Below are 25,129 nucleotides of genomic sequence, written 5' to 3' on the forward strand. Positions count from 1 at the left end.
GCAGAGATACATTCATCTCCATCTCCACTCCGTCAGGCCCCCCTCATCCAGCTTGAGATTCTTGTGATCTCGACGAGGACGTTGGGCCGCACCCAGTTTCGACATTTTTTTCTGAGAGTCTTGTGTCTGCACTCTGCTCTGGCTCTGGTCGCCTCCAGGATCTGCCAGCCCGCATCCCGGTTTGCTAGGCCTAAGACAGACGCCAGTTCTCTCTCACACTTGCTCTTGCACTTCGATTTCCACACTCTTTCACTCACCATAGCGGTTTTGCTTTGGCCAGCATCGTCCGACCCCGGCGTTTCTCGATTCTGCGACTTTTCGCGACCGCCACGGCTTTTTCTAGTCTCCCAATCAGGTGCTTGACACGAGCATCGCCTCTGCGACAGACGCACCATCATCCCATCCACAGAGATACCGATACCTGCTAGGTTAGGTAGTCTGCCGCTGCGCGCGCACGTCGGATCTGAGATTCGCCGCTGCGTGTGACCCTAGCCCTCCCGCCCCTCATAAGAGCAGCCGCCGGTCGACACACCACCCCACCATCACCACATCTATCAGCCCCACGAAAAAATAGACATCGGCCTTCGAGTCAGAAAATTCCCTTATGACTTCCACTGCGAGCACAACCAACCAAAATCCGGCGACCACAACCAACGCTCCAGCTGCGTCGTATGCTTCTGCCGCCGGTGCAAACACGAAGCCGACATCGCCGCTGATTGCGACGGGTTCCCAAACGCCCGTGGTCGTTGGATCTACCAGCACCTCCCAAAATGCCTCTCAGCAGCAACCGCTGAACGGTGGCGGCACCACCACCGTCACCGTCACTCCGGCTGTCCCCTCAGCCGCCCCGCCTGTTGCCCGCGGCAGCTCCATCGTCAACGGCGGTTCTAACCATGGCCACACTAGCTCCGTGACCATCAGCGCGCCCGCCAGTCACATCGCAAACGGTGGTCCGGTCGGCAACCACAAGAACATCCAGTTCGGTTTTCCGTCGCCTCAAGGCACTCCCCATATGGCTGGTGCTGTTCCCATCCCGATCACCGGCAGCGGCAACCATAGAATCCCATCTCCTGCACACTCTCCCTCCCCCATTCCTCAGGTTCCTCAGCAGAGCGGTGGCCAGCGGGCCCCGAACATGTCACAAGTGCCACCTCCGACCTTTGGCAGTTTTCCTGGAGATAACGATGTAAGTCTAGCAACAACACCTGGGCCTCCGCGAATTCAGGATTTCAGACGTCACCTTCACATGCGTTCACACTCCAGTCACTATATATTTCCCTTTTCACTTTCCTGCCTTTCGCTTTTACCCATTTTCTCTGTCAACTTTTTTATTTACCATACTTGTGGTTTTCTACACGTTCACGAACGCTGGTTCTTGTTCTATTACTGTTGCTATGGATACTTGCTCAATTTCTGCGTTCTACTACTCGCCCCGTCTCCGCGAGATGTGGCTTGCAACACTTGATGGCATAGAGCGCTGCAATAAGAAGAATACTAACCGTTCTGTCCAGAGACACTTGCGCCAGCACCCGGGCGCCAATCAGGCTCCGCATCTCCGCCACGATTCCCCGGCCTCTGGCCACGGCGATGGTGTAAGTCACGGCGGTCATGGTCGTGGCGGCTACCAAGGCCAAGGCCGCGGTCGTGGAGGCTTCAACACCTCCCAGTTCAACGCCCCGCCCATGGGTGGCTATGCGCAATCTCGAAACTTCTCCGGCGCCAACGCCGGTCGTGGCGGCATGTACCACCCCCAGGGTCGTGGTGGCATGCAGCAATACCCCAGCTCTCCGCAGCCTCCTCGGGCTAGCCCTGCCGGCACGCCGACAATGGCTCACGGCACGCCCGTAATCCCTCCGGCCACGATCCCTACGCCCCATGCCCAGCCGTTTTACCCGCCCTTGTACTCTCAAGTAAAGTCACCCTTCCATTTCAACAATCAGTCAACCCTTCAGCAGTTTACCAAGAGCAAGCCCGGACGACGGGACTCGGAGAAAGTTGCCCATCGTCTTCGGGTTCCAACCGCGCCTTTGCCGAAGCACACAGGAATGGATCAGCCCCTCGCCCCGAGGTCGCGGCGCTCGAGTAAGCGTTGGGATCCAGCGGGCGAGAACCATCGCGACTTCCACAGTGGCATGCAGATGCCGGAATACTCGGATGGTCCCATTCCCACTTACGGCTTCAAGGCCGGCCGTCCGGTTCCTGTACTCGCTCCTCACATGATGGGGACCACTATCGACCTGTCTCCAGAGAGCGGCACATTTGAAAAGCTGCTAACCTCCAACAAGATGCAGGTGCCCAACCCTTATGCCATAGGCCCCATGGATGGCTACAGGATGAATTATCCCGCTTATGGGCCTCCGCAGCCCATGAACCCCTACTTGGGTCAGCCCCCCCAGTTCCCGCCTGCGGGCCCTCAGCCTTTTGTCGCTCCCTATGCGTCAGCCCAACCGGCCGCACCGCCTATGTCGCGTAACGCATCACAGGTTTCCGGGCAGCCTGCCACCACGCCACAGGCCCAGCCTCCGGTCATCGCGTCAAGTACACCGCTCCAACGGTCCACACAACCCGCTCAGCCCGCGATTGTGTCGTCAACCTCGAATTTCTCCCGCCCCCCAAAAAAGAGCGCAGCCGTTGTCATCAAGAACCCAGATGGTTCAGTCCTTGACTTCTCGCAGGTAAAGGGCCAAACTCAGGCCAAAACTCCGCCGGTTGTCTCTTCGACGCCAACCCCTCCCCCCAAGGCCTCGACACCCTCACATGCTCGAACTGAAAGCGTTACGACCAGTGGCAAGACTGCCGAACAGGTGCGGAACGAGTTCAAAAACGCCGTTCAGACCAAGGTGGAAAGCTCTGAGGCGAAGGCTAAGGAGGAGGAAGCAGCCAAGGCCGCTGCTGAGAAAGCTGCCGCTGAGAAGGCCGCTGCTGAAGAGGCCGCTGCTGAGGAAGCTGCTAAGAAGGCTGCGGAGGAGCAGGCTAAGGCACAAGCCGAGGCCAAGGCTCAGGAAGAGGCAGAGGCCAAGGCCAAGGCCGAAGCGGAAGCGAAGGCCAAGGCGGAAGCCGAAGCCAGAGCCCGGGAGGAGGCGGAAGCTAAGGCTAAGGCTGAGGCTGAAGCAAAGGCTCAGGCTGAGGCTGAAGCAAAGGCTCAGGCTGAGGCTGAGGCTCGAGCTAAGGCCGAGGCTGAGGCTGAGGCTCGCGCCAAAGAAGAGGCAGAAGCTAAAGCGCGTGAAGAGGCAGAAAGCAAAGCCAAGGCCGAGGCCGAGGTAAAGGCCAAGGCAGAGGACGACGAGAAGACCGAAGCTCGTAAACCTGCAGGTGCGCTCAAGGACCCCAACGAGATGACTGAGGAGGAGCTCGAGCGCATGATTCGTGAGATGGAAGAAGAGGATGCGCGCCGTGAGCGTGAGCAGGAGGAAATTTCGGCGAGGAAGAAGAAGGAGGCCGAAGAGGCCAAGCGTCGTGAGGAGGAGGAGAAAGCTAAGAAAGCGGCCGAGATGGATCGCAAGCTCCGTGAGATGGAACGTGAGATGGAGCGGCTAGAAGAGGAGAAGGAGCGTCGGCGCAAGGAGGCTGAGGCAAAGGGCGAGGTCGTCTCCGTCCGTGAGCTTCTTGGCAAGACCAAGAATGCCGAAGAGTCAAAGGTTTCTAGCGAAAAGGACAAGGGGGCGGCTGAGAAGGCCAGCAGCAGCATTCCTGATGAGCCGGAGAAGGCGAGTACGTCCAAGCCCGGGGCCAGAAAGCCGGCCGCTCTCAATCTCGCGCCTCTCAAAACTGCGAGTGTTGAGGCACCCCAGCCGAGTGCTGCGCTTCAGTCTCTGCGGTCAGCGCGCTTCTTACCAGGCATTGTCCAGGACATCTATCCCCCGGGCATCAAATCGCCGAACCCTGCGCTCAACGAAGCCGTGCAGAAGAAGGGCCGCATCTTCAAGTACGACGTTCAGTTCCTCTTGCAATTCCAGAACGTCTTCACGGAGAAGCCGTCTCCAGATTTCGATCAGCAGGTCAAGGCGCTCATCGGCGACTCGGACAGTTCTCGCTCCGGTTCGGCGCGCACTCCTGGCGGTGCCGGTCGCCAAGGCTCGCGGGGCCCGTCCTCTGCCTTCCCTCCCGGAGGTGCCATGGGCCAGTTTGGGGCCAAGACGCTCCCTCCCGGCACGACATCGGAGCAGCGCTTTGCCATGTCCCAGGGTAGCCTTCCCAGACCGGGCATGGGCACGATGGGTGGTGCCTTCAACCGCCCCAGTGCCTTCCCTGGCAACCTGAGCCGTACTCCTTCCTCGGGCCCTGGCGGCCTTCCCTCGCCACGCACGGGCAGCAGGCGTGGTGGGAGCCGTGCCAAGGTCAGCGAGGCACAGGCTGCGAAGACCATGCCTCTCACCCAGGGCCAGGAGATCAAACCCATCACCATCTCAGCCACAGGCTGGAAGCCGATGAGCATTGGCAACAAGACTGTGCAGAACCCGACCGCTGTTATTAACGCTGGCGGCCATCTGGATCCGGAGATGGTGCAGCGCAAGGTGAAGGCTGCCCTAAACAAGATGACACCCGAGAATTTCGACCGTATCTCGGAGCAGATCTTGACCATTGCCAGCCAATCCAAGGACGAGTCGGACGGCCGCACCCTGCGCCAGGTCATCCAGCTCACCTTCGAGAAGGCCTGCGACGAGGCCCACTGGGCTTCCATGTATGCCAAGTTCTGCAAGCGTATGCTTGATAGCATGAGCCCTGAAATCCGCGACGAGAACCTTCTCGACAAGAACGGCAACGTTGTTTGCGGTGGCGCCCTGTTCCGCAAGTATCTACTCAACCGCTGCCAAGAGGAATTTGAGCGTGGCTGGAAGGTCGACCTGCCCAAGAACGGCAAGGGCGAGGTTGACCTCATGTCCGACGAGTACTATGCTGCCGCCGCTGCCAAGCGGAAGGGTCTCGGTCTCGTTCAGTTCATCGGCGAGCTTTACAAGCTTACCATGCTCACCGAGCGCATCATGCACGAATGTGTGCGCAAGCTGCTGGAGTTCCAGGATATGCCTGACGAGGCCGAGATTGAGTCGCTGTGCAAGCTCCTGCGCACCATCGGCGGCAATCTCGACGCTCATGAGCGCGGAAAGCAGCTTATGGACGCCTACTTCACCCGCATCAACGCCATCATCGAGCTCCCAGGTCTGCCCAGCCGTCTGAAGTTTATGCTTATGGACATTGTGGATCTCCGGAAGGCCAACTGGGTCTCCAAGGATGCCAACAAGGGCCCCAAGACTCTTGAGGAAGTTCGCGCTGAGGTACGATCGCCATTTACAGTCTTGTTTTTGTGGCCCCCCCCCCTTCCAATCACGATTCTGGTTTTCTTGCTAATCCGGTAGCACATGCAGGCTGAGGCCCAGGCTGCGCAGAAGGCAGCCGAAACCGCACGCAATGCTTCCCGTAGTGGTCCCGGTGGCCGCCCCGCTGGTGGGCGCAGCGATTCGAGGAATACCTCGTACAGCAACACGGCCACCAACGTTGGCATGGACGATCTCCGTCGTCTCAAGGGTTCGTCGAGCCGTACCGGCAGCAACAACCCTTCTTTCGGGCCGACTTCTATGTTCAACTCTCGCAGCAACAGTGGTCGACGAATGGGCGGTCCCGGTGGTGCTTTTGGCCGTGCTGGAGAGGATTCTGGCACTTCCTCACGCACCGGCACACCACCTGTGTCGAACCGCGAGTCTGTTGCTCATGCCAATGCATTCGGGTATGTGCCATGTTGCCGTTTTCATAGTCCTAGTTAAAGCGAGGGAATGTGGCAGCTCAGAGTGTGCGTGAATGAGAGCTAACCCACCGTTTTATACAGGCTTCTTGCTGATACAGGAGACCACCCGGCTTCTCCTCCGTCGACCCATGCGTCACCGGCTCTGTCTAAGGCAACTCTCGACACCGTTGCCGCCGGTGATGTCAAAAAAGAGTAAGGAGAGAGCAAGAGGAGGTTTCCATTCTGGCACAATGTGGAGTCGTCTCGCATTCATGAACCTCATCCTCATGCATAGACTGGGCGGGCTTTTCATTTGCATTTGGGGCGTGGGTAATTCCTCGTCAAAATTGCGTTTCCACGACGGATGGGGCTTCTCACTACGGTTGTTGTGTTTTCTTTTCTCAGTTCCCCCGTCTAGGTGGTCAGGTATTCGAGAAAAAGTTGGGCCTTCGTACTCATGATACCTCGCTTTTATCGTTTCAGTCATGATAGACATTTTTTTACTCCCCTACCACACAAAAGACAATGCCCAGCGGACATGAGATGGGTGATTGCTACTACCACTTTTTCGTCGTTTATGGAGTTTTGGGATGATGGGCTACAGGTGCAGTAATTCGATTATCAGTCAGCTTCTACTTGGATTGCTGTGGTTACCCAGGGTAATCACGGCTTGGCTTGCTTTGGAGCTTCACCAAAAGTCTGGTCCTTCTGCTGCTCAGGTCGATAGTGATTTACCATAATTCATGCAGTATGCAACAGGCAACCAATCAATATATGGACTGCTTTATTATTATGTTCCCTGCTTGAACTTGTTTTGTGTTTCTGTGAACTATGCCAGCCCAAGTTGTGTTGGGGAAATGCTTGGGGGTGTGGTGTTAAGTTAGGAAGGTAGACCATTATAGACTACCCTATTTACCGGATAAGATATGAGTAATTCTCATGGTCAACTGAGCTGAATCGATATCAGGGACAAACAAGGGCATTAAAGACTGATGATGACAATGGACTCACTTTTCTGGATCAAGTTTGACGTCCATCAAATGGCACCATAAAAGCTTTGGAAAGTGTGCATTGTCACTTTAGTGTCTATGATGGTCCTAATGACCCGGCAACAATGTATAACACAATCAAATCTCCCATCGTTTCCTCCTCTTAGCCATCCACCACATACCCAACCATTCTAGCCCCTTCAAACCCATTCCCAGCGACATACATACCTATACCGTAATTGCTAAGAGATGTAAAGGAAAAACAGAACATCCTGAAGTACAGTGAATTAGAATCACGCAAGCCTCCCCATTTCTATTTACCATTTTCTATCCATAACTCATCTCCCTCTTTCCCGTTCCACACACTATGTCATACTGTTGGCATAAACCCCAATTTGGCAAAGAGAGTATCCATCGCAACCCACTGTCGGCCACATTTCTCCAGATACTTATCCACCACCCCCTTCACCGTCCCAAACCGCTCGCGGTTGTGCTCAGCAAGAGCCAGGACTCGTTCCTTCTCCTCCTCGCTCACACTCTTCTCCTCCGTCACCTTCTTCCTTGCCTTGTCGACATCCCACAGCCCCGCGAAGTACACCAGCTGGTTGTACATCTCGCGCTCGCCCATCTCGAAGCGCATGCGACCAAGGCAGTCACGCGCCAGGCCGCGCGGTCCGAGACACCGCGTGCCGTAGACGGACATCTGACGCGTGCGGTTGCCGCACGAGGCGTCGTCGCACGTGAGCCAGGTCTCGTAGTAGCGCGCTGTCTGGGCGCGGACGGCCGTCTCGACCTGCGCCACGAGCGTGAGCGTGGGGAGGAGGGCCGAGCAAGACGGGCAGTGGATGCCTGAAGGAGTAATGATCTTGTTTTGCTCCTCTGCTGCTTCCTTCTGTTGCTGGGCATCCGAGGCGGGCAGGGGGAGGAGCCCTTCAAACGGGAAGAGGTGTTTGCAGGCGCGGCAGCGCAGCGTCAGACGTGCGCAGTTAGAGAAGCGGATATGATCCGGGATCTGAGACTCAAGAGGATGGATTTCAAGATCCCGAGCAGCGTCGGCGGTATTGTAGGCTGCAGACCTGTTGTTGGCGTAGTGTCTGGGATCGAGACCGAGATTTTCTGCCAGTTGCGTGGCAGAAGTGCCGACAATGTTGGCACACAACCGCTCCACTGGCGGCATTATCTGCTTGCCGATATACCACTCAACGTCTGGGACAAGACCCGAGTCGGCCTTCATCACGTCCTGCGGAGTGTAAGCACGCTTAGCGGGAGGTAGACTATCGCTACCGGACGTGTTATTCTTGTTAGTGGTGATGATGTATGAGACGACGTCGCCGCGGCGCATGACTTTGCCACGGGCCATCTCGCGCAGAGCAACCTGTACTTGCGGCATGCTGTCGGCGTTGGGGTACTCCTTTGGGGCCTTGCCGAGCTGGGTCAAGATGATATACTTATTCAGAGGGATAGCACCCTCGCGCATCTTGGCCGAGATTTCGCGCAAATATTTGTGCACGCGCTGTACGGACACCTCGGTGTCGTCTCCCGACAGGATCTCGTCAAGGATGCGCTTGGAAACCTCGCGCGAGAGCGGGCAGTACTCACGGCGCCGCATGTCCAGACCTTTAACCTCCATCTTTTCTACCCACCGGCCGTTCTCTTCGACCATGTTGATAGCCGCGTACTTCTTCTTGGCCTGCAACAGGATGCGCCGAAAGACGTTATCGATGTCGATTTCAAGTCGCTTGTATAGCTTATTGACTTCCTGCTTGAGCTTATTGCCGACCTCTATTGCGGCCAAGACGTTGTCGACGTTGGCATTGATCATGACGGAGTCAGTGTCGCCGTAGATGACCTGCAAGGACATGCTCTCGGCCAGGGCTTTAGTGCTGCGAAGAATCTCACGGCCTTTGTATGTAATGAGCACAGCAAGAGGTCTGGCGTAGAACCGAGACTTGGTGTAGCCCAGGCAGCCGTACATAGAGTTGGCCGTCAGCTTGAGCGCAAGCTGTCTGATATCCCAGGTAGCCAGCTGCTCTGGCGTAGCCCTCGGGGTCTTCATCAGCTTCTTGACCTCTCTCCGGCGATCGACCAGCTTTCCAAGTAGCCGTGGGAGGATGCCCTGATCTCGGTCCTTGCCCGGAACGGCAGGAACAGCATCTTCGTCGTCAGACTAAAGAATCTGAGTGTTAGCATCCAGTAACAGGCCGGGTGTGGGAAAAAAAAGAGGGGGGAGAAGACTAACAAGATTCGATCGGTCGACAGTAGTGAAGCAAATGTTGTACTCCTGGATGATGGATGGATACAGGGAGTTAAAGTCCATGACAAGTACGTACTTGTCGTAGAGGCCCTTTTCGGGTTCGAAGACAAGGCCGCCCTTATATTTATCCTTCTTCTTGCCGCCCTCGCCGCCGTCATCGTCCTGGTTCTCCTCGTCAACACGCGCGCGGCCCTTTGCGGGTATCTTGTCTGGCAAGATGTAACCGGCCTTTTTGAACTCGTGCAGCAAGATAAACTCGTTGCGCTCAGCACGCGTACCCGTCAGCGTCCTAGCCCATGAATTGCCGGCCAGATTGGTCAGGATCTTGGTCAGCGGTAGAATCTGCGTGCGCAGGGCCAAAGCTGCGATGAAGTAGGTGTCCGTCTCGGCATGAGAGATGTAGTCCATCAGGCCCTCCTTGCTCGTGGCCCACGTCTTGAGAGCGGCATCGTTGTCGATGTCCCGGCGACGATTATCGTCACCCGAAAGGTACATACTGCACATCTCGGTCAAGCTCCACGACTGGCACTTGTACATGACAGACTTGCCGGCGTCGTTGGCCAAGTCGCACAGCAGACGGCCAGCCATGATCTGGCGTTCAGCAAAAAGATTGCCGCCAACCTTGCCGATGGACGCAGGCCAAGCAGATCGCCGCAGCCGGCCGAGACGTGACCATTGGTGTGTCTTCCTCTCGTACAGACGGTTCAGAAGAATGCTGTAATCGACACCCTCCAACTGGTGGCCGATAATGACGTCGGGGTCGACCATGTCGAGCTGTGCCAGGAAGAAGGACAGCATATCGGACTCCTGACGCATGAGCTTGATGAGGCCCTTCTTCCGCTCCTTGGCTAACTTCTCAAAACCGATAGGGAATGTGGCACCCTGCGGACGGATGACGGTGAAGGTACGACAGGGGAGCTTGTCGGCAGGTGTGGTGTCGTTGAGCAACACATCCTCGTAGATGCGGGCGCTGATGGCCAAGATCTCTTGCTTATTGTCTCTGGCGTTGAAGATGGTGCGTATGGCGACACTCATGAGGGTTAAGGGGGGCGCATCGGTGGACTCGCTATCGCCGATAGGGGAGATCGAATCGGGACGCGAGACCAGAACTTCCAAGCGGCAGTGCGAAGCGTTCTTGAGGGCGCCGAAGTCGGCATCCTCGATCTTCAACCAACAGGGCCCCATGATGTTCCTCCAAAGCACGAATTGCTCAAAAAGAGCTGTGTTGGTGCCAAAGACGTGCGAAAAGGTCTCGCCAGTCTTTCCGAGCTCGATCTGCGGCTTCGTGTACGGATACATGAGCTTGAGATACTCGGCTTCCGAGGGTATTCCCGGCAGTTCGAAGGCATACTTTTTTTTCCGGGGCTTGATCTTGTGCATATCGACGCCCAGCTTGGTCATGAGGGCGTCGACTTCGTTGTAGACGTCCATCATCTCGACGGGCTCATCCGTCTCGACGCCGTTGCGCATACGATATTTGCGAGGAAGGAAGTAAAGCTTGCGCAAGATGTTGTCGACCTTGACAAAGCAGCTCACGTAGTGGTTCTTCTTCTTGTTGAGTACCTTGCCAAACAGACACAGACTGCCGTTGAGTTCCGTGTAGTCGGTCCAGTAGAAGTGCAGGCTACCATCCTCCTCGATAGCATCCGTGTAGTGGATCTTCCCAAACGTCTTAGCCTCGGTCGGGGAGCTGCTGACAACGTTAAGCTTTTGGTTGATGCTATTCCACGCAGATGCGTCGACTTCGGGCTCGGAAGGCCTAACTGGTGAGGAGCTAGCAGGGACCGAGTGTGGCTCAGGCTTTGGGATTTTCCTTGCCTGCCGAGAGCCGGATAAATTGACACTAGTCGTGGTGACAGCACCGGCATGGGCGACCTCCATCAGGTCATCCACGTCGTCGTCGGGCTCGATCTTGACCTGGGTCCTGCGTTGGACAACCTTAGAGACCGGCGACGAGGGCAGTGGCTCAAGCTCCGGCTCCTCCATGACGATGTCGCTCATGGGGGCCGCAGCCGGCTCGGACTCAACGGACGGGATGAACCCGTCGTCCTCAATCATGGCAGCGTCATGGATGGCAGGCGGCGATGAGGCACTGCCGTCCAGCATTTTCGTTCTTTTGGCCACTGGTGGCCGTGCTTCCGGCAAGGGGGAAAGAGCTCGGACCTTTCTCCTTTCGGCAGAGCGGTCTCTCTTCTTTGGTATCCTCGGCAGCGGAGCCGGGACATTGGCGTCAACCTCGCCCAGAAGGTCGGCCAAGAACTTCTCGTCCTCTTCCGTTTTCACGGGCTACGGAAGGTCAACGTGGAACCAATTGTAAGGAATGCAGTGAGAGTGCTCACCTTCGGCTTTTTCTGGGGCTTTGCAGCGCCCCTGGTAAAGTATTCGGTGATGTCGCGGTCGGAGGCATCCCGCTTTGCCTGCTCCTGCTCACGCTGTTTCTTGTCTGGAAGGGTACTAGTCAGCATTCTGTTCGATTTTCAATGGGAGAGTGGCAGAGAGCAGGGAGGGCCTACTCTTTCGGTCTTTGCCGCGTACGGAGACCTCGTCATCTTCGTCCGAATAGTACTCTTCGTGGTCCCATTCCTCGCGGCCGTCGTCGACATAACCTTCGCCATTGTCGTCAACGACAAAGTCATCTTGGTTGAGACGGGCGCGGACAATCTTCTTGTACTGGTTCTCGTCGACCTCCTCGTACAGATCCTCAACCTCGGCCACCTGGTACGTGTCGAAGACCTTTTTGCCGGCCTGGCGCAGAGCCCGCAGCTCGGCGAACTTGTTGCGCTTGTTGGCGTTGGACATGATTGGTCGTGTGATGCTGGATGCTGGATGCTGGATGCTGGACTTCAGACTTCAGATTGAGAATGTGAGACTTCAGAGGGGCAGAAGAGGCATTCTCGTTCTCATGCGCCAACTACCATGCCAACCCAGTACTGACCTAAATCCGTATTCTGTATCCGTAGCTTCGATCACGTCTGTTTTGACCGTCGTCTGCTCTCAATTGCGCAGAAGGAGCGGTCGAGGCAGTCAAGGCAGTCTGGTGCTGGTGGGACTGACGTGATGGATGGCCTTGGACTGGACGTGGGCGGTTTTCATTTGTTACTTGATTACCGTACGCTCGCCAACAACAAGGGCTGACACGCTTTTCGCGTCTCGATCGCGTCGTGCAACACGCGACCCTTGCACCGCTGACCCTTGTCAGTCCATAATCCATTTGATCCCCGGTCCGGGCAGCTAAGCCACCCCGCAGGCCCTTAGCCCCTGTCAGCCAGTAACGCGACTGCCAGGCAGGTCCAGTTCTCGAGGTGGGACTGCTTGGCGCTTTGGCTTGGGTATCGCTCACAACCCCACCACAATCTGGCTCTGTCGCGGCAGGCAAGCCAATCATCCAAGAGTGCGACCGCAAAAAAAAGAATTCCATGAACTCCATGCCAAGCATCGCCATTCAACGTCTCAACCACCCACGGCCTAACACCGCACCGGGTTGTTCTGTCGTGCTCACAATTTTGACCAAGAAAGGGCAGCTGAGAAGCCACGGCAAAACTATCGCACGACAGCCAGCCTGGAGCTCCATTGAGCTAGAACCTGAATACAGGACACAGGCACACGCACACACTCACTGTGGCAGCGCTTCCCAGCGCGCGCACTCCCCAGGCCCCTACCCCTCGCCCCTCCCTTGATCAGAGCCCCATACCGCCATGTACGTCTGTAGGGCCTGTCTGCGATCCCTCTCTGGGGCGAGCATCACACCTGTCCAGTCCCGGCTGGTACAGCCATTGTGCAGGCCTCCGGTGGGTTTAGGGCCATATCGGCGGTGGTATAGAGTAGGCGCAGGCGCAAATGCCCCTTCCAGCACGAGTGCCGTCGAGGATAGGGAGAATGAGAATGAAAAAAGGAAGGAGAGCGAGGACGGCGATGCGAAGACCAAGGCCAATGCGGCTGAGGAGGACAAGGCCGAGGGCAAAAAGAGGTATGAAAAGAAGCTCGAATGGGTGGTCAAGAAGCACCTCCAGTGGCTGGGCAACGAATATCTGGTTGCCCAGCATGTCCACAAGGCTCTCTCGAAGGGTAGTTTTGAGGAGGCTCTCCTCCTGACGCGCATGGCCAGCCGCAAGATGAAGGTCGAGGTCGCCTGGAACCATCTGATCGACTACCACATGAAGAAGGGCCGTCTGCATGCCGCCGTAAAGCTGTACAACGAAATGAAGAAGCGCGCCCAGATCCCGAATGCGAAAACCTACACTATCATCTTCCGTGGTTGCGCCCAGTCGCTGCATCCCAAGCTAGCCGTGTCAGAAGCGACCCGTATCTACAACTTCATGTTGAATCTGGGCTCCCTGAAGCCCAACACCATCCACATGAACGCCGTCCTCGAGGTCTGCGCCCGCGCCGGTGACATCGACAGCCTCTTGACCGTGCTCAAGAGCGCCAACGAGACCGTGCGCGCTCCTGATGCCCACACTTTCACCATTGTCCTGAATGCCCTCCGCTACGATGTTAAAAAGCTGGAGAACGGTCGGCTCGGCTTGGTCGACCAGGAGGTGCAGGAGGAAATTCAGCGGAATGTTGGCAAGGCCCGCGCCCTTTGGGCCGATGTGTTGGCCCGCTGGCGCAGTGGCCGCCTGCTACTCGACGAGCCCCTCGTGGTCGCCATGGGTCGCATTCTTGCCACAGGCGATTACAAGGACTGCGACAGCATCTTGGACCTTATGGAGGAAACTATGAAAGTTCCTCGACTCGATAGGGTTGGCGCTAAGCTTCCAAACCCGCCGCCTGATGTGTCTGCGGTGGACGAGATGCCGTCTGCTCCCATCCTAGAGAAGGAGTTGAAGAGGCAGGCCGAGCAGGCAAAATTACAAGTAACGAAGGCATCAGAGGATGCAAAGCGTATGACAGAGGAAGAAAGCCAGGGGAAGCCAGAGGGCATGGAAACGGATGATGTTAAAGGGAAGGAGGAGAACAGAGAGCACAACGATGATATTCCACAAGTGGACGTGTCCGACCTCTCACCCAAGAAGCGCCGCGAGCTGGCTGCATCTCGCCCGAAGGGGGCGCCTCTATACGCAAAGCCCGGAAACAAAGCGCTCTCCCTGGCGCTCACTTCGCTCGCCCGCACACGGAAAACATCCCACGCCCACAAGTATTGGGAATACTTCACCAAATCCCTCAATGTCACCCCAGATGCCGATAATTGGTACTGTTACCTGCGTGCTCTCGCCGTTGGACACGCTAGCGCAGCAGTGGCCGACGTGGTGCATGCAATGCCGGCTGACATTGTGAGCCCCATTACTTTCCGCATTGCCTTCGGCGCGTGCGTGCATGACAACCTCAATCCCGACGCCTTCAGCAATGCATGCCGGATCTTCGAGGCCATGATGGCCAAGATGCGCTATCCCGACCCCCTATCGATGCGCCTGTTCCTGCACGTGGCACGCCTCAACAAGCGGCACATCTATGACAAAGCCATCAGGGCGATTGAAAAGATCAAGGCCGACCCCTCGCTTTCCACGATCGAACGCCTGACCAAGGAGAGGCAGACCAGGAAAGCCGCAGACGTCGCCTATGGCAAGCAGCTCATCAGGGCAGTCGACGTCCTCTGGGAGCCGTTCCGCATCCTCGTCTCCTCCTTCAGCTATCCTGCTGCTTCCGAACCCGCCACCGGCTCTCCAGAGCAAGAAGTCGACTTGAAGCGCAACGACATGCAGGAAGCAATGGCGACTGCCCGCCGCATGATCAGCGCTATTGATATTGTCACCAACCAGGAGATGTTCCCCTCTGAGTCAAAAGAACAGCTGATCCAGAGCATTTTGAAGCCGCGGCGCGTGGTCCTACAGCGGCTGGTGGAACGGTATATCCTGAAATTGTACCCACAAGGACCTCCGCCAGAAAAGAAGAAGAAAGAGTTTGATGATGACGAAGAGCCTACGAGATTACCTCGAGGCATCTTTGATGCATTTACTGAGGAGGCACGGTTGGCACAAGGGAGAATGGCAGGTGAGAAATAGCTCATTGTTTGCGATGTGCTAGCAGGGTAATGAAGGCTGTAATGGAAGAAACTGGGCTTGGATAGACCACATGCAATAGAAGGGATGAGGGCATTGTATCAATAGTGTATATACGACATGTACCATATCCGGGGAGTTTAACAAGACAGGGGCTCATGATACGAGTAGGTACTTTTTTCATCACAAGTTTCGCACACAGAGACAGTTGCTGATGGCATGAGAGTTCTCAAGTGGTCAGAGTGGAGCCTTCTTGGTACACTCGCTTTTGTTCCGACAGCATAGTTCTCAAGTGAACAATATGCTCCAAGCAACCCCGAGGCTCACGGCATCTAAATGCCGATCCTGCAGCTCTTCAAACTGACAACCAGCCCGCTATCCAATGAACAGTTAGTTGACGCACATGCAAGCTCCTGTACAAGCGATCGGGACATGGCCTTCTCTAATCAAGTGTATTTTCTTTTGTCTAGACTCCTCTCTCGTTTTCCATAACTCTGGTCCCTCAACCTATCACGAATTCATACGACAACAAGACAACAGCAGCACACTAGGAAGCCATAAACCAAGACTTATGCCCCCTTGGGGCTAGCATACGAATGCTGCTTAACAATACAACCGTCGCCAAAGAAGCAAGAACTCAACAGTTTTTTTTACCACCCTGGACTCGACACACCCTTAATATACCCCCCTAAGTCTTCTATTTCTTTCAACAGCCCACCCGACTATCCCCACGAACATTAGCAAGCAATTAAAGGTGCGCTTTCTCACCCTTCCCTTCTCCTTCAACCCGTTCCCTTGACATCACACCAGCAGCAGCCTTGGGCGCAGTGTCTAGCACCTCCACAGAAGTAGACATTTTTGCTGGTTGGACTCCCATGGAACCAACCACAACAACAACCCCTTGGTGATCAGCAGGAATGGTAGCAGGGGGGGCATCAACGCCGCCAAAAACCTCTGGGACGTCCACAGAACCAATCTCTGTGTCAATATTGGAGTCAACCACAGATGCCGTTGGCTTTTCCCGTCGCTGATGACGTGATGATGACCGCCGTCGCAGTATACTCGCCTCTTCACCTTGCATACAACGTGACATTTGATCGTCTAGTCCTTCACCCTCCCCTTGAATAAACGGGTCCTCCAAGGCCGATGACGGATCCCGGACTAGTTCTTCCTCCAGGGCAATGATTGCTTTGGCAGTAATACCCGCTGGCAGACGATTGCGTGGACGTGGTGGGGTAGATGGTGACGAAGACAAGATACTTGCTGGTGTATCGGTTGCCGGAGTTGGGGAAGCGTGCGATTGTAAACGGGAAACTTTGAGTGCCGTAGGAGGAACCGAGGACAGCGAAGATTCGATCAGAGGTTCCTGCTGGGCTGTGGGTGATTGGTGCTCTCGGACAAGCGAGTTTTGCTCCCTGGGAGATCTTAGTGACCTAGTCATGGAAAATTGGGCGGCAGCGCCGGGGGGGAGGGGGAGGTAAGAGCGCACTCAGGAGTCGAGTCAGCCGACTGGATCGTCCAAAGGGAGCGAAGATTTCCGCGGTCTGTTAATTTGTTAGTGTCTTGGTTTTAGGGGCAGTAATGGGATCAAGGCTACTTACCGGGCTTTTGTTTATCCTCGAATCGGAAGTTATTCTCGAGAATGTCTGCCATCATGTCAGCTATAAACAGCAACTGAAATCCTCCATTCCAGCACTCACCCTGTACAGCCTTCTGAAGTCCTATCCGAAACGAGCTGGACCGTGAAATGTTGTCCGACAGCTTCCTCAGTGGCCCAAGTTCATTTTTTTCTCCCTCTACCACACCCTCGCCCACATCTTGCTCCTCATCCCCATAGAAACTTGACCCACCCAAGCTTTCAGCCCTCTCATACTCGGCCTCGTCGCCAATGCGACCTTCCCGGCCTTTCCGCAAGCTCCCCGACAGAGAGTGGACGAAAGCCCTTGCGCGAGAAGACACTGAAAACCGTCCCGTGAGGCTCTTCGCCGGCGACGGGAGTGGGTACGCCAGTTCAAGAGGGCACGGCTCCGGATAAGGTACGCCATCCTTGGTGACAACCTCCACAAGCGCCTCCACTGCCTCGGCGTGGCTGCTGCTGCCGAGCTTGAGCCTACGTTTTTCATCAATTTTGCCAGAACCAGGGCATGTCTCATCTTTGTTGTCACGGTTGCGGCTATGGGAACGGAGCCAGCCGGTTCCTCCCACCGAACTGCGCTTGGGCTTGGGCGAGAAGTCGGGAGTATTATCAGTGCCAGCTTCAGGGCTACTCAGATGGCGGAATAGGCGGGAAGTCCTTCGGCGAATGCTGGCCACAAGAGAGCGGCGGCGTCCCGGTGACTTGGAGCTGTGCTCCTCTGAAGGCGGCTGCGGCGGTGATGTTATTGGACTTGACATTGTTTTCTTGCTCGAAGAAACTGGCTGAATGGTAATAAGAGGATGGATGAATGATGCTTGTTGGGATCAATGAAGACAGTTAACCTGGCCTAGCTGATCCTTAACCAACCAAGATGGGCCAACTTGGGAACGGTTATGTGGATGCTCAGATGAAAGGAAGCAGTTATAACGGGAGGGACTGAGTTGGAGAAGGGACAGGAGGTCGTCTTGGTGGTTCAGAACTTTAGATGGAATTCACGCAGAAAGAAGCATCCATAATAGGACAGTAGGCTTCCCAATTGCAATTGGCGCCAAAGTGGTCCGAAAGGAAGTTGTGTCTCTTCACCAGGGAAAGTTCAAGCATCTCCTGCATGTGAATGGCACTCTGGGAAAGACCCAGATGAGAGATCTCAGGTCCCGGTTTTGCTGCCAGCCGGTCGCCGGCCGGAAGCATCGAAGCCACCTGGTAGGACGGATCGATGCTGCAACGAGAACAACGAGAACTATCTTAGGTATCTGGACAAGTATGCATCTGTGCATTTCGAGCCTAAGCGAGTGATAGTGATGGCCAGGTAGAGGCAAGTCAACCAGATTGAAAATCACGTCATCCGTGGGAGTTTGCAGGCGAAAGGAGTGACGGTGGCTACCAGCATGCCTATCATATTCTTCTTGTTCTCTTTCCATTTGATGATCCTATATCAACTACCTAGGTACGTAGGTAGGTGCCTATTGACCATACATGCCATAAAGCCAAGTCGGCATCCCCATGGAAGTCGAGTCTTACTTGCTAGGTGCTTACTGCTGTATAGCCGAGCAAATCGCAAAGGAGTATCGGAGAAGCTGGCAGTGGCAGACTGGTGACTGATTTCCTTCCCTCAAGGAAAGCTCAGTGTAGATTTACTTCAGGTAGGTAGAAGTGGTAGGTAGCTTGTTGTAGGGCCGACATAACCGAGGTCGTTATGCAGGCCGGAGGTGTTGCCAGTTTATACTAACATACCTGTTGCACAAGCTTTGCAATTAAAGGGTGAATGAGGAGGACACTTCATAACTGGAACAAGTCTCAAGCTCCAATCTCTAAGAGGTTGGCCTGAAGCATGTGGAGGGCGACCGTTACTGCCCTTGAAATCAAGCAGGATAAGGCATCGGCCCCACTTCGAAACAAAGGCTGAGGTTATTCGGAGCGAATACTGTGGTAACGTACTCTGTATCAGTAATCGCAGCCCACAAAGTGCCGCTATCTGTGGGAGAACAGCTCTGTACCACAAGATGTGTCGGGGTTAGATTTGTTAGCCACTTGGCTAAAAAGTTCAAGAGTGACCAAGATCGTCAAAAAGCATTGCCAAGGAGCTAACAGAATATACCAAGGCCCCACTGTACAGGCTACAAGCAACGGGACCCACCAGCGACCGCTCGGCTGCTGGGTCTGTAGGTAGCCTTGGCGCAGCGCCAGCAGACTCCCCTGCACAAAAGCCAAGGTGACGCGCTGCGACTGGGGACTTGGCGCCATTGGATCTGGGTATTGGATTTTGGGAACTGCGCTGCTCGAGGCCTCTGCCGCCGTTCATCTCAGCAAGCCGTCCATCGTCCCGCGACTACACCATTCGTTCCGCATTCAGCCAAAAACCACAATTGCCCGTTTGCCCGCGACGTCGACACCCTAATACATCTAGCTAGATCGACTATTTGCACGATGGCGGCAGCGACAGCAAACAACGGGGGCGCTGCCAAAGTCGCGACTGAGTTCGAGAAGATCATCCACGCAGGTACGCTTGGAAGCAACCCCCCGGCCCTGCTGCATACCATCTCTCCAAGGGACCACAAACACTGACCACTGCACTCTTCTCCTTGCTATAGCCCGCGAGCGCAAAAAGGCCGAAGAGCTTGCTGCCAAAATTTTCGGGAAAGACCGTCGACAGAGTGCTGGACCCGGTCCTCTTTCTAGCCGCGCCGGCGTGAAGAAGGTTGGTCCGCAAACCGTAGTCAGATGCCTACCTGTCTCGTTCGCTGCCATCCACTGACCTAAGAGTTCGGCACAGAACAAGGACAAGAAGCGCCTGCGCCACAGTACTGGCAATGTCGATGTCAGCACGAGCACACCCGCTCTCGGCCCCCTTGCCTCACGCATCACCGACCCCAACGCCTTCATCCCGCCAGCTGCTAACCGCAACCGGCAAAAGCGGCATGCCGCAAAGCTTGCCCAAGCTCTGATCCGCTCAGAACTACAGCAGCCGCCCAACAATAGCACCCAACAAAAGAATGATTCAACCCCCTCACCCAACGGGGCGCCCCCTACTGCGCCGACAGGGCCCGCGGCGACAAGTTTCAGCAAGAACCAGGGTTTCCAAATCCGAGGACTGGCCGGGCCATACGTGGTGATGGCCCAGAACTTTGCGCCCGGCACGACGGCAGCCGACATCGAGAGTGCCATGACTCCGGTGGGCGGCATCATCGAGAGCTGCCGCATCATCAAGCAGCGCCCGATTGTGATTGCCGAGATTGTGTTTGAGAGCAAGGAGGGTGCCCAGAAGGTGATTGACACTTTCAACAACCAAACTGTGCGTTCCTCTCCAGTAATGTTTTAGTCCAGTTGCTGTTCTGTAGCTGACCGTCTTCTATACAGGCTGATGGCCGAGTGCTGTCCGTCTACTTCAAGCCAGGCAACACCCCTTCGACATATCCTCCTTCGCGCCCGTCATCCGATCGTGATGCCATGGTCATCGACGGCTCTTACGGGTTCCCCGAGTCAGACACCACCACTAGCGGTGGTCTGTATAGTGACGAGATGGTCAAGACCAACCGCTGGGGTCGCGGCTTCAACAAGGCGGGGCGCTTCTCTGGATGATCATTGACTTTCGCGGTCTCGGGAAGCTCTATTCGCATAAACTGCCAACTTGCACTTTGACTTGTCAGTATAACTTCTCTTTGCTGCTTGCGGATTCATGATTGATCGGGCACGTATCATCGGGCAGATAATGAATGCCGTCCAGAAGGACGTCAGCGAAACATTTTCCAGCAAGGCGTACTTGGGCGTTTTTGGCTGGGGGTTCTTTTTCCATGTCAGGCAGGGTTACCGGGCAGCTAAGGCACAGGTAGTATGAATAGAAAGAAAGAATACCAGCTTTGTTTGTGCCACCTGTTCCATTGATTTTTGCCAATAAATATCGTATCTCTTAAGAGCCATGTATCCTCAGCTAAGCCATGCCCTGATTGAAGAGGCATATAATTTGCTCAATTCAAACAGCAGAACTACGTCCCTCATGCCATAAGCTCCCCTAACACTCCCTCATCTTCAGCTTCCTCCGCCAAACACACCTTTGGTTCGTCGTCTATTGCTCACATACAACACCTCGACTACGGTTGTACCGGTCTGTCAAAGTTCAGCGTCATCTTTGAGCGCGCCTTTTTTTTTTTTTCGTTGGGCTAGCTGAGTAGGTTCTTACCGTGTGCAGTTGCAGACGATATACGATGGTCACCACTGTGTAGGATATAAGGGGAGAATGGGCAGCACTGGCTCGGCCCTTTGGTCATTCGATCAGGTGTCCGGACCACTTTGTGTCATTCGCATTTAGACATGCAAGCTTGTCTGTGGACTCGGATCATGATCTCCATGACGACTTCCTTTCCAAGCTAACAATCTAGATGTCAAACTCGAAAGCCGTCTTGATCGGGATGGTGGTGTAGCGAGCTGGAGGTACATAATCTCGAAAACAGGCAAGAGGACTGCGTCATCGATGGGCGAGTGACGACGATCGATGGATAACAGGGGATGCTGTGAACGAGGATCGAGCGAACCACGGCGGAACAATGAATGGCCTTGATGATGAACCTGATGACGACAGATACGAAAGGTAAGCTAGAAGGAGGTACGGATAGGCAGGGAGTAAACGCTTCTTCTGGCTGCCGGCCTAGTCCCAACCTCGTCGTCGATCAAACAAACCGATATCGAGATATGAAAGCATGGAATTGGATCCAACTCCCCAACAACAACAACGACAAAAAAAACGCCCTCCAAGCACCATCCGTCACCCCACCCATTGCATTGCGATCCGACCGACCAACCAACCACACCCACTTCCAAACCGAACGACGAGTGAAAAAAAAGCTGCAGTTAATCCAGTTTAGCTAGTTTCTCAATTGCCGGTCAAAAAAGAGCAACCAGGTCGACTCATGCCATTCATCCACCCATCCGCCCTCCCTCCCTCCAAACATCGTTATCATCACTTCGTTGCTTCTCTCTGATCAGGACCAAATAAGTTCTTCGCGATTACGATTTCATTCACATGACTATCGCAATCACGAACCCAAAGTCCTATTCAATCGCCTTTCCAATCTCAATAATACGACCCTCCACCACCGCTCGGATTCCCCCACCCCTCTTCTAGTGTCCGTTCCTCCAGCGTCCTGATGAAATCTCTTCCTCTTAGCGCGTTCGCCTGAGTTCGAGAACCTCTTCGCCCAGGAATTTGCCGCCCACTATCCACTCCCACAACGCCGCTACCTCCCGCGGCAAAACTCTCTGGCGGAGGCGGATAGTACGCTGGACTCGGCTGCAACCGGATGGGATGGTTCGGATCCAGCTGGCTTGCAACCCTCTGGATGGCCGGAGGGATACCGCTTTGCTGTTGTTCCATAGTGGATGCGCGGGGACGAGTGCCACGGTTGGCCGACGCAGGGGGGTACAGGCTGGCATTTACCGCCGAAGATTGTGCGTAGTTTGCGGGCGGCATCTGCGCAGGAGGAACGTAGGAATTTCCCGACGGCTGCTGTTGGACACTACTGCTAACACCACTGGTATAAGGAGGTGGTGGCTGGGTGTTCGGCTGCTGCTGCTGGTAGGAGCCGGGAATCAAATGAGCCGGAAACTGAGAAGGAATCGGGGGACCGTAAACGGGCGGCTGGCCATTATTTGCTGCTGCGGCGGCGGTAGCGGCTTGTGCAGCGGCAGCGGCTTCAGCAGCAGCCTGAGCAGCTTGAGCTCTCTGCCTGCAGAGGGCCTCGGCCTGCATCTGTTGCTGCGTTCCAGGAGCGGGTGACCGGTTAAGGGCGCTGGACTTGAGATTCATGGGCGGGACAAACTGGCCGGTGAACTTCTGCTGCGTGATGAAAGGATGTAGCTTAGCCTGCTGCGGTGACCATCGCTCAAGAGGATTGATTTGCAGCAGGCCCCGGACGAAGTCGATGAAAGCAATGCGGTTGTTCATTTCTGCGACCAGTGTCAGCCTGCGTAAAGTCCAGCGAACGTGTACAAGAGGATGTCGGATGTACGAATAACCTACCTCTTTCAATTTCATGTGGTTTCATGTTTTTTCGCGGCATTGGGTAGGCTTTGATGATCTCCGGAAGGGTGTTTTGCTGGAAGTACTTCTTGCTTGGCTGCTCTTTCACTCCGTTCTCGCGCGAGTACTGCTCGATACTCTTGAGAACATACGTACGGCGGCCAAACTCGTCCTGTCGCTTTTCGAAAAAGTGACTACCTTGTTTGCCCATCTCGATCATCCAGTTCGGCGGGTTGCCTAGCATTTCAACGATACGCGAGATTTGATTGTACTCGGACGAACCCGGGAACAGAGGCAAGCCTAGGAACAGCTCAACGACGATGCAACCAAGCGACCACATATCAATCGCCGAGCTATACGGAAGGCCGAGAAGGACCTCCGGTGATCGGTAGAAGCGAGATTGAATGTACGTGTAGACTGTTTGGCGTTCGTCGCATGCTGAGCCAAAGTCAATGATTTTGATGATAGGGCTCTCGAGATTCTTGAGCAGTATGTTCTCAGGCTTCAGATCGCAATGGATTAACCGCGCCTTATTCAACAAGGCCAGCCCGTTGAGCAACTGCTGAGCAAACACTCGGACGAGGGTAGTACTAAGACCGCGAAACTGATTTTGCTTGATCAGCTCGTACAAGTTCACACTCAACAACTCAAATACTAAGCACAAATGCTGGCGGTGAATAAATGTGTCCTTGAGCCGCAGGAGGTGATGGTCATCATTCTTATCTAGCTTCGAGTTGAGCTACGACATGGTTAGCTTTCGGCCGCCATTGATAGATACATCATGGACATTAGGGAGAAGAGCGCACCAGATCCAGAACGGAGACCTCCATCATGCTCTGGTTGAAATAGGCAGTGCGGTTTTTGATGACCTTCACGGCCACAATCTCTTGCGTCTTGAGATTCTGGCACTTGACTACCTGGCCAAATGTACCTTGGCCGAGGACGTCAAGAATCAGGTACCGGTTCCTGCAGGTGTCAGCATATTGCCTGAAGGCAAATCAACTACCGTAGTTAAATGATAATCACATACTTATGGCCGGCCTCCTCAGAGCCCAGAATATCGTTGACATAGAGAATGTAGTCGCTCTCTTCGTTGTCATAACCATCGTTCTTTACGCCCTTGCTTGGTTTGGTCAACACGCGGCGCGGATTCCGCGACGACTCGTACTTGAAGGATGGATTGCAGATGCGGTACGTGGCCGGTAAATGAAGTGTAAGTGCTTGAAGGGGCTGTTTCTGGGTTAACTAGCTGTGGTAGCATACACACGGGGGAAAAAACTACTCACACTAATAAAACCGCCTTCCGGATTTGCCCGCCGGAACGGCGGCTCGTCCTTAACGCGGGGATTGAGGTCTTGGGGGCCTCTGACCCTCCTGAACTCGGGCACGGGGCCCTTATCGTTCGCCGGAGGCTTCGACTGTGGAGGGGGGCCATACTTTGGAGACTTGGGGTCGGCATAGGAGCCATCGAGCGGCGCTATGACTGACGTAGAGTACGGGTCAGCGGCGGGGGCATATGGGTTGATGGGAGGTAATTGCTGGGGCTGCTGGCGCGTGCTATAGTAGGACGACTGCTGTGGATGCTGTGTTTGCTGATGCTGCTGCTGCTGCTGCTGCTGTTGTTGTTGTTGTTGTTGTTGTTGTTGTAGTTGTTGTTGTTGTTGTTGCTGTTGCTGTTGTTGTTGTTGTTGTGATGGTGGTTGCTGCGGGGTATGTGCATAGTCGGACGAGCGAGTGGTCGGCGACTGGCGCGGCAGCGCCGACTGCTGTTGCTGGTGCTGAGAGTAATGGGACGGGCCGGTGGCCGACTTGATGGCGTATGGAGATGCTGGAGACAGGGCCTCCATGGGTGAGTAGCGCTGGGCTGCCGACGACGGCTCCTGCTGGAGGGCAGCAGCGCGGTTGCCCGACGAGAGATGGTGCTGGTGATGTGGTCTCAGCGGATACTGGCCGTGGACGGTGTTCTTGACGCCGGCGGACGTGGCAGCGGTGCTGCTGCTGCTCGTGGTGTAAGACTCCTGGGCATCCTGCATAGGCACGTCGCCGCTGCCGTCGCGCACGTGCGGACTGCTTCCCATGGACGATGTCGCCGGCGAGGCCTGGTGAGAGGAAGCCAGCGCCGGCTGATACTGGTCGTACTTGTAGGGCGGCGGTGGCTGCTGCGGCGGCATGGACATGGCTGATGGGCCGTTGCTGGGCACGGCGTAGTCGCGAGGAGACATATGCATCGGATGGCTGGTCATCGGAGCGACAGTCGAGCCGGCAGGACCTCCGTTGTGGTGGCTAACGTGGTTGACGTTGACGGGGTTGTACCGTCGCGTGCCGGCGGTGTTGGCAGCGTCGCCGTACGTCTGCCATTGCTCCATGGCTGCTCACTCGGGCAGACAACACCTCGCGCGGATGCGGCGGGAGGCGATGCGGAGCTGTGGGAGCGATGGTGGTGCTGATGATAGATGCAGTCGAGATCGAGGCTGTCGCATGCAAGTGGCAGAGGAACTTGCTGAGGTAGTTAGTAGGTT

The 25,129-nt window shown here is 55.4% G+C and overlaps 6 protein-coding genes across 6 annotated transcripts; 3 read left to right on the forward strand and 3 right to left on the reverse strand.

Annotated features, from left to right (window-relative positions):
• Positions 1-604: 604 nt before the first annotated feature.
• CTHT_0071550 (uncharacterized protein) lies at positions 605-5,936 on the forward strand (the record flags this gene model as incomplete). Its single annotated transcript, XM_006697360.1, has 4 exons — positions 605-1,186; positions 1,512-5,273; positions 5,355-5,722; positions 5,822-5,936. 4 exons carry the CDS (start codon positions 605-607, stop codon positions 5,934-5,936), a joined length of 4,827 nt encoding a protein of 1,608 aa, XP_006697423.1.
• A 1,142-nt stretch (positions 5,937-7,078) lies between these two features.
• On the reverse strand, positions 7,079-11,761 carry CTHT_0071560 (DNA polymerase alpha catalytic subunit-like protein; the record flags this gene model as incomplete). Its single annotated transcript, XM_006697361.1, has 4 exons — positions 7,079-8,875; positions 8,948-11,248; positions 11,302-11,405; positions 11,476-11,761. The coding sequence occupies 4 exons, from the start codon at positions 11,759-11,761 to the stop codon at positions 7,079-7,081; spliced, it is 4,488 nt and encodes a 1,495-aa protein (XP_006697424.1).
• An 896-nt stretch (positions 11,762-12,657) lies between these two features.
• On the forward strand, positions 12,658-14,964 carry CTHT_0071570 (uncharacterized protein; the record flags this gene model as incomplete). Its single annotated transcript, XM_006697362.1, has 1 exon — positions 12,658-14,964. One exon carries the CDS (start codon positions 12,658-12,660, stop codon positions 14,962-14,964), a length of 2,307 nt encoding a protein of 768 aa, XP_006697425.1.
• Positions 14,965-16,398: 1,434 nt separating this feature from the next.
• Positions 16,399-17,355, reverse strand: CTHT_0071580 (uncharacterized protein; the record flags this gene model as incomplete). The annotated part of the gene is made up of 3 exons (XM_006697363.1): positions 16,399-16,505; positions 16,563-16,607; positions 16,662-17,355. The coding sequence occupies 3 exons, from the start codon at positions 17,353-17,355 to the stop codon at positions 16,399-16,401; spliced, it is 846 nt and encodes a 281-aa protein (XP_006697426.1).
• A 1,669-nt stretch (positions 17,356-19,024) lies between these two features.
• Positions 19,025-20,176, forward strand: CTHT_0071590 (uncharacterized protein; the record flags this gene model as incomplete). Its single annotated transcript, XM_006697364.1, has 4 exons — positions 19,025-19,097; positions 19,189-19,295; positions 19,371-19,889; positions 19,955-20,176. The coding sequence occupies 4 exons, from the start codon at positions 19,025-19,027 to the stop codon at positions 20,174-20,176; spliced, it is 921 nt and encodes a 306-aa protein (XP_006697427.1).
• Positions 20,177-21,665: 1,489 nt separating this feature from the next.
• On the reverse strand, positions 21,666-24,976 carry CTHT_0071600 (serine-threonine protein kinase-like protein; the record flags this gene model as incomplete). The annotated part of the gene is made up of 5 exons (XM_006697365.1): positions 21,666-22,537; positions 22,611-23,349; positions 23,417-23,576; positions 23,641-23,840; positions 23,897-24,976. The coding sequence occupies 5 exons, from the start codon at positions 24,974-24,976 to the stop codon at positions 21,666-21,668; spliced, it is 3,051 nt and encodes a 1,016-aa protein (XP_006697428.1).
• Between the last annotated feature and the right edge of the window lie 153 nt (positions 24,977-25,129).

The sequence above is a fragment of the Thermochaetoides thermophila genome (genome assembly GCF_000221225.1).
Source record: "Thermochaetoides thermophila DSM 1495 unplaced genomic scaffold scf7180000011822, whole genome shotgun sequence".
NCBI classification, from domain to species: domain Eukaryota; kingdom Fungi; phylum Ascomycota; class Sordariomycetes; order Sordariales; family Chaetomiaceae; genus Thermochaetoides; species Thermochaetoides thermophila.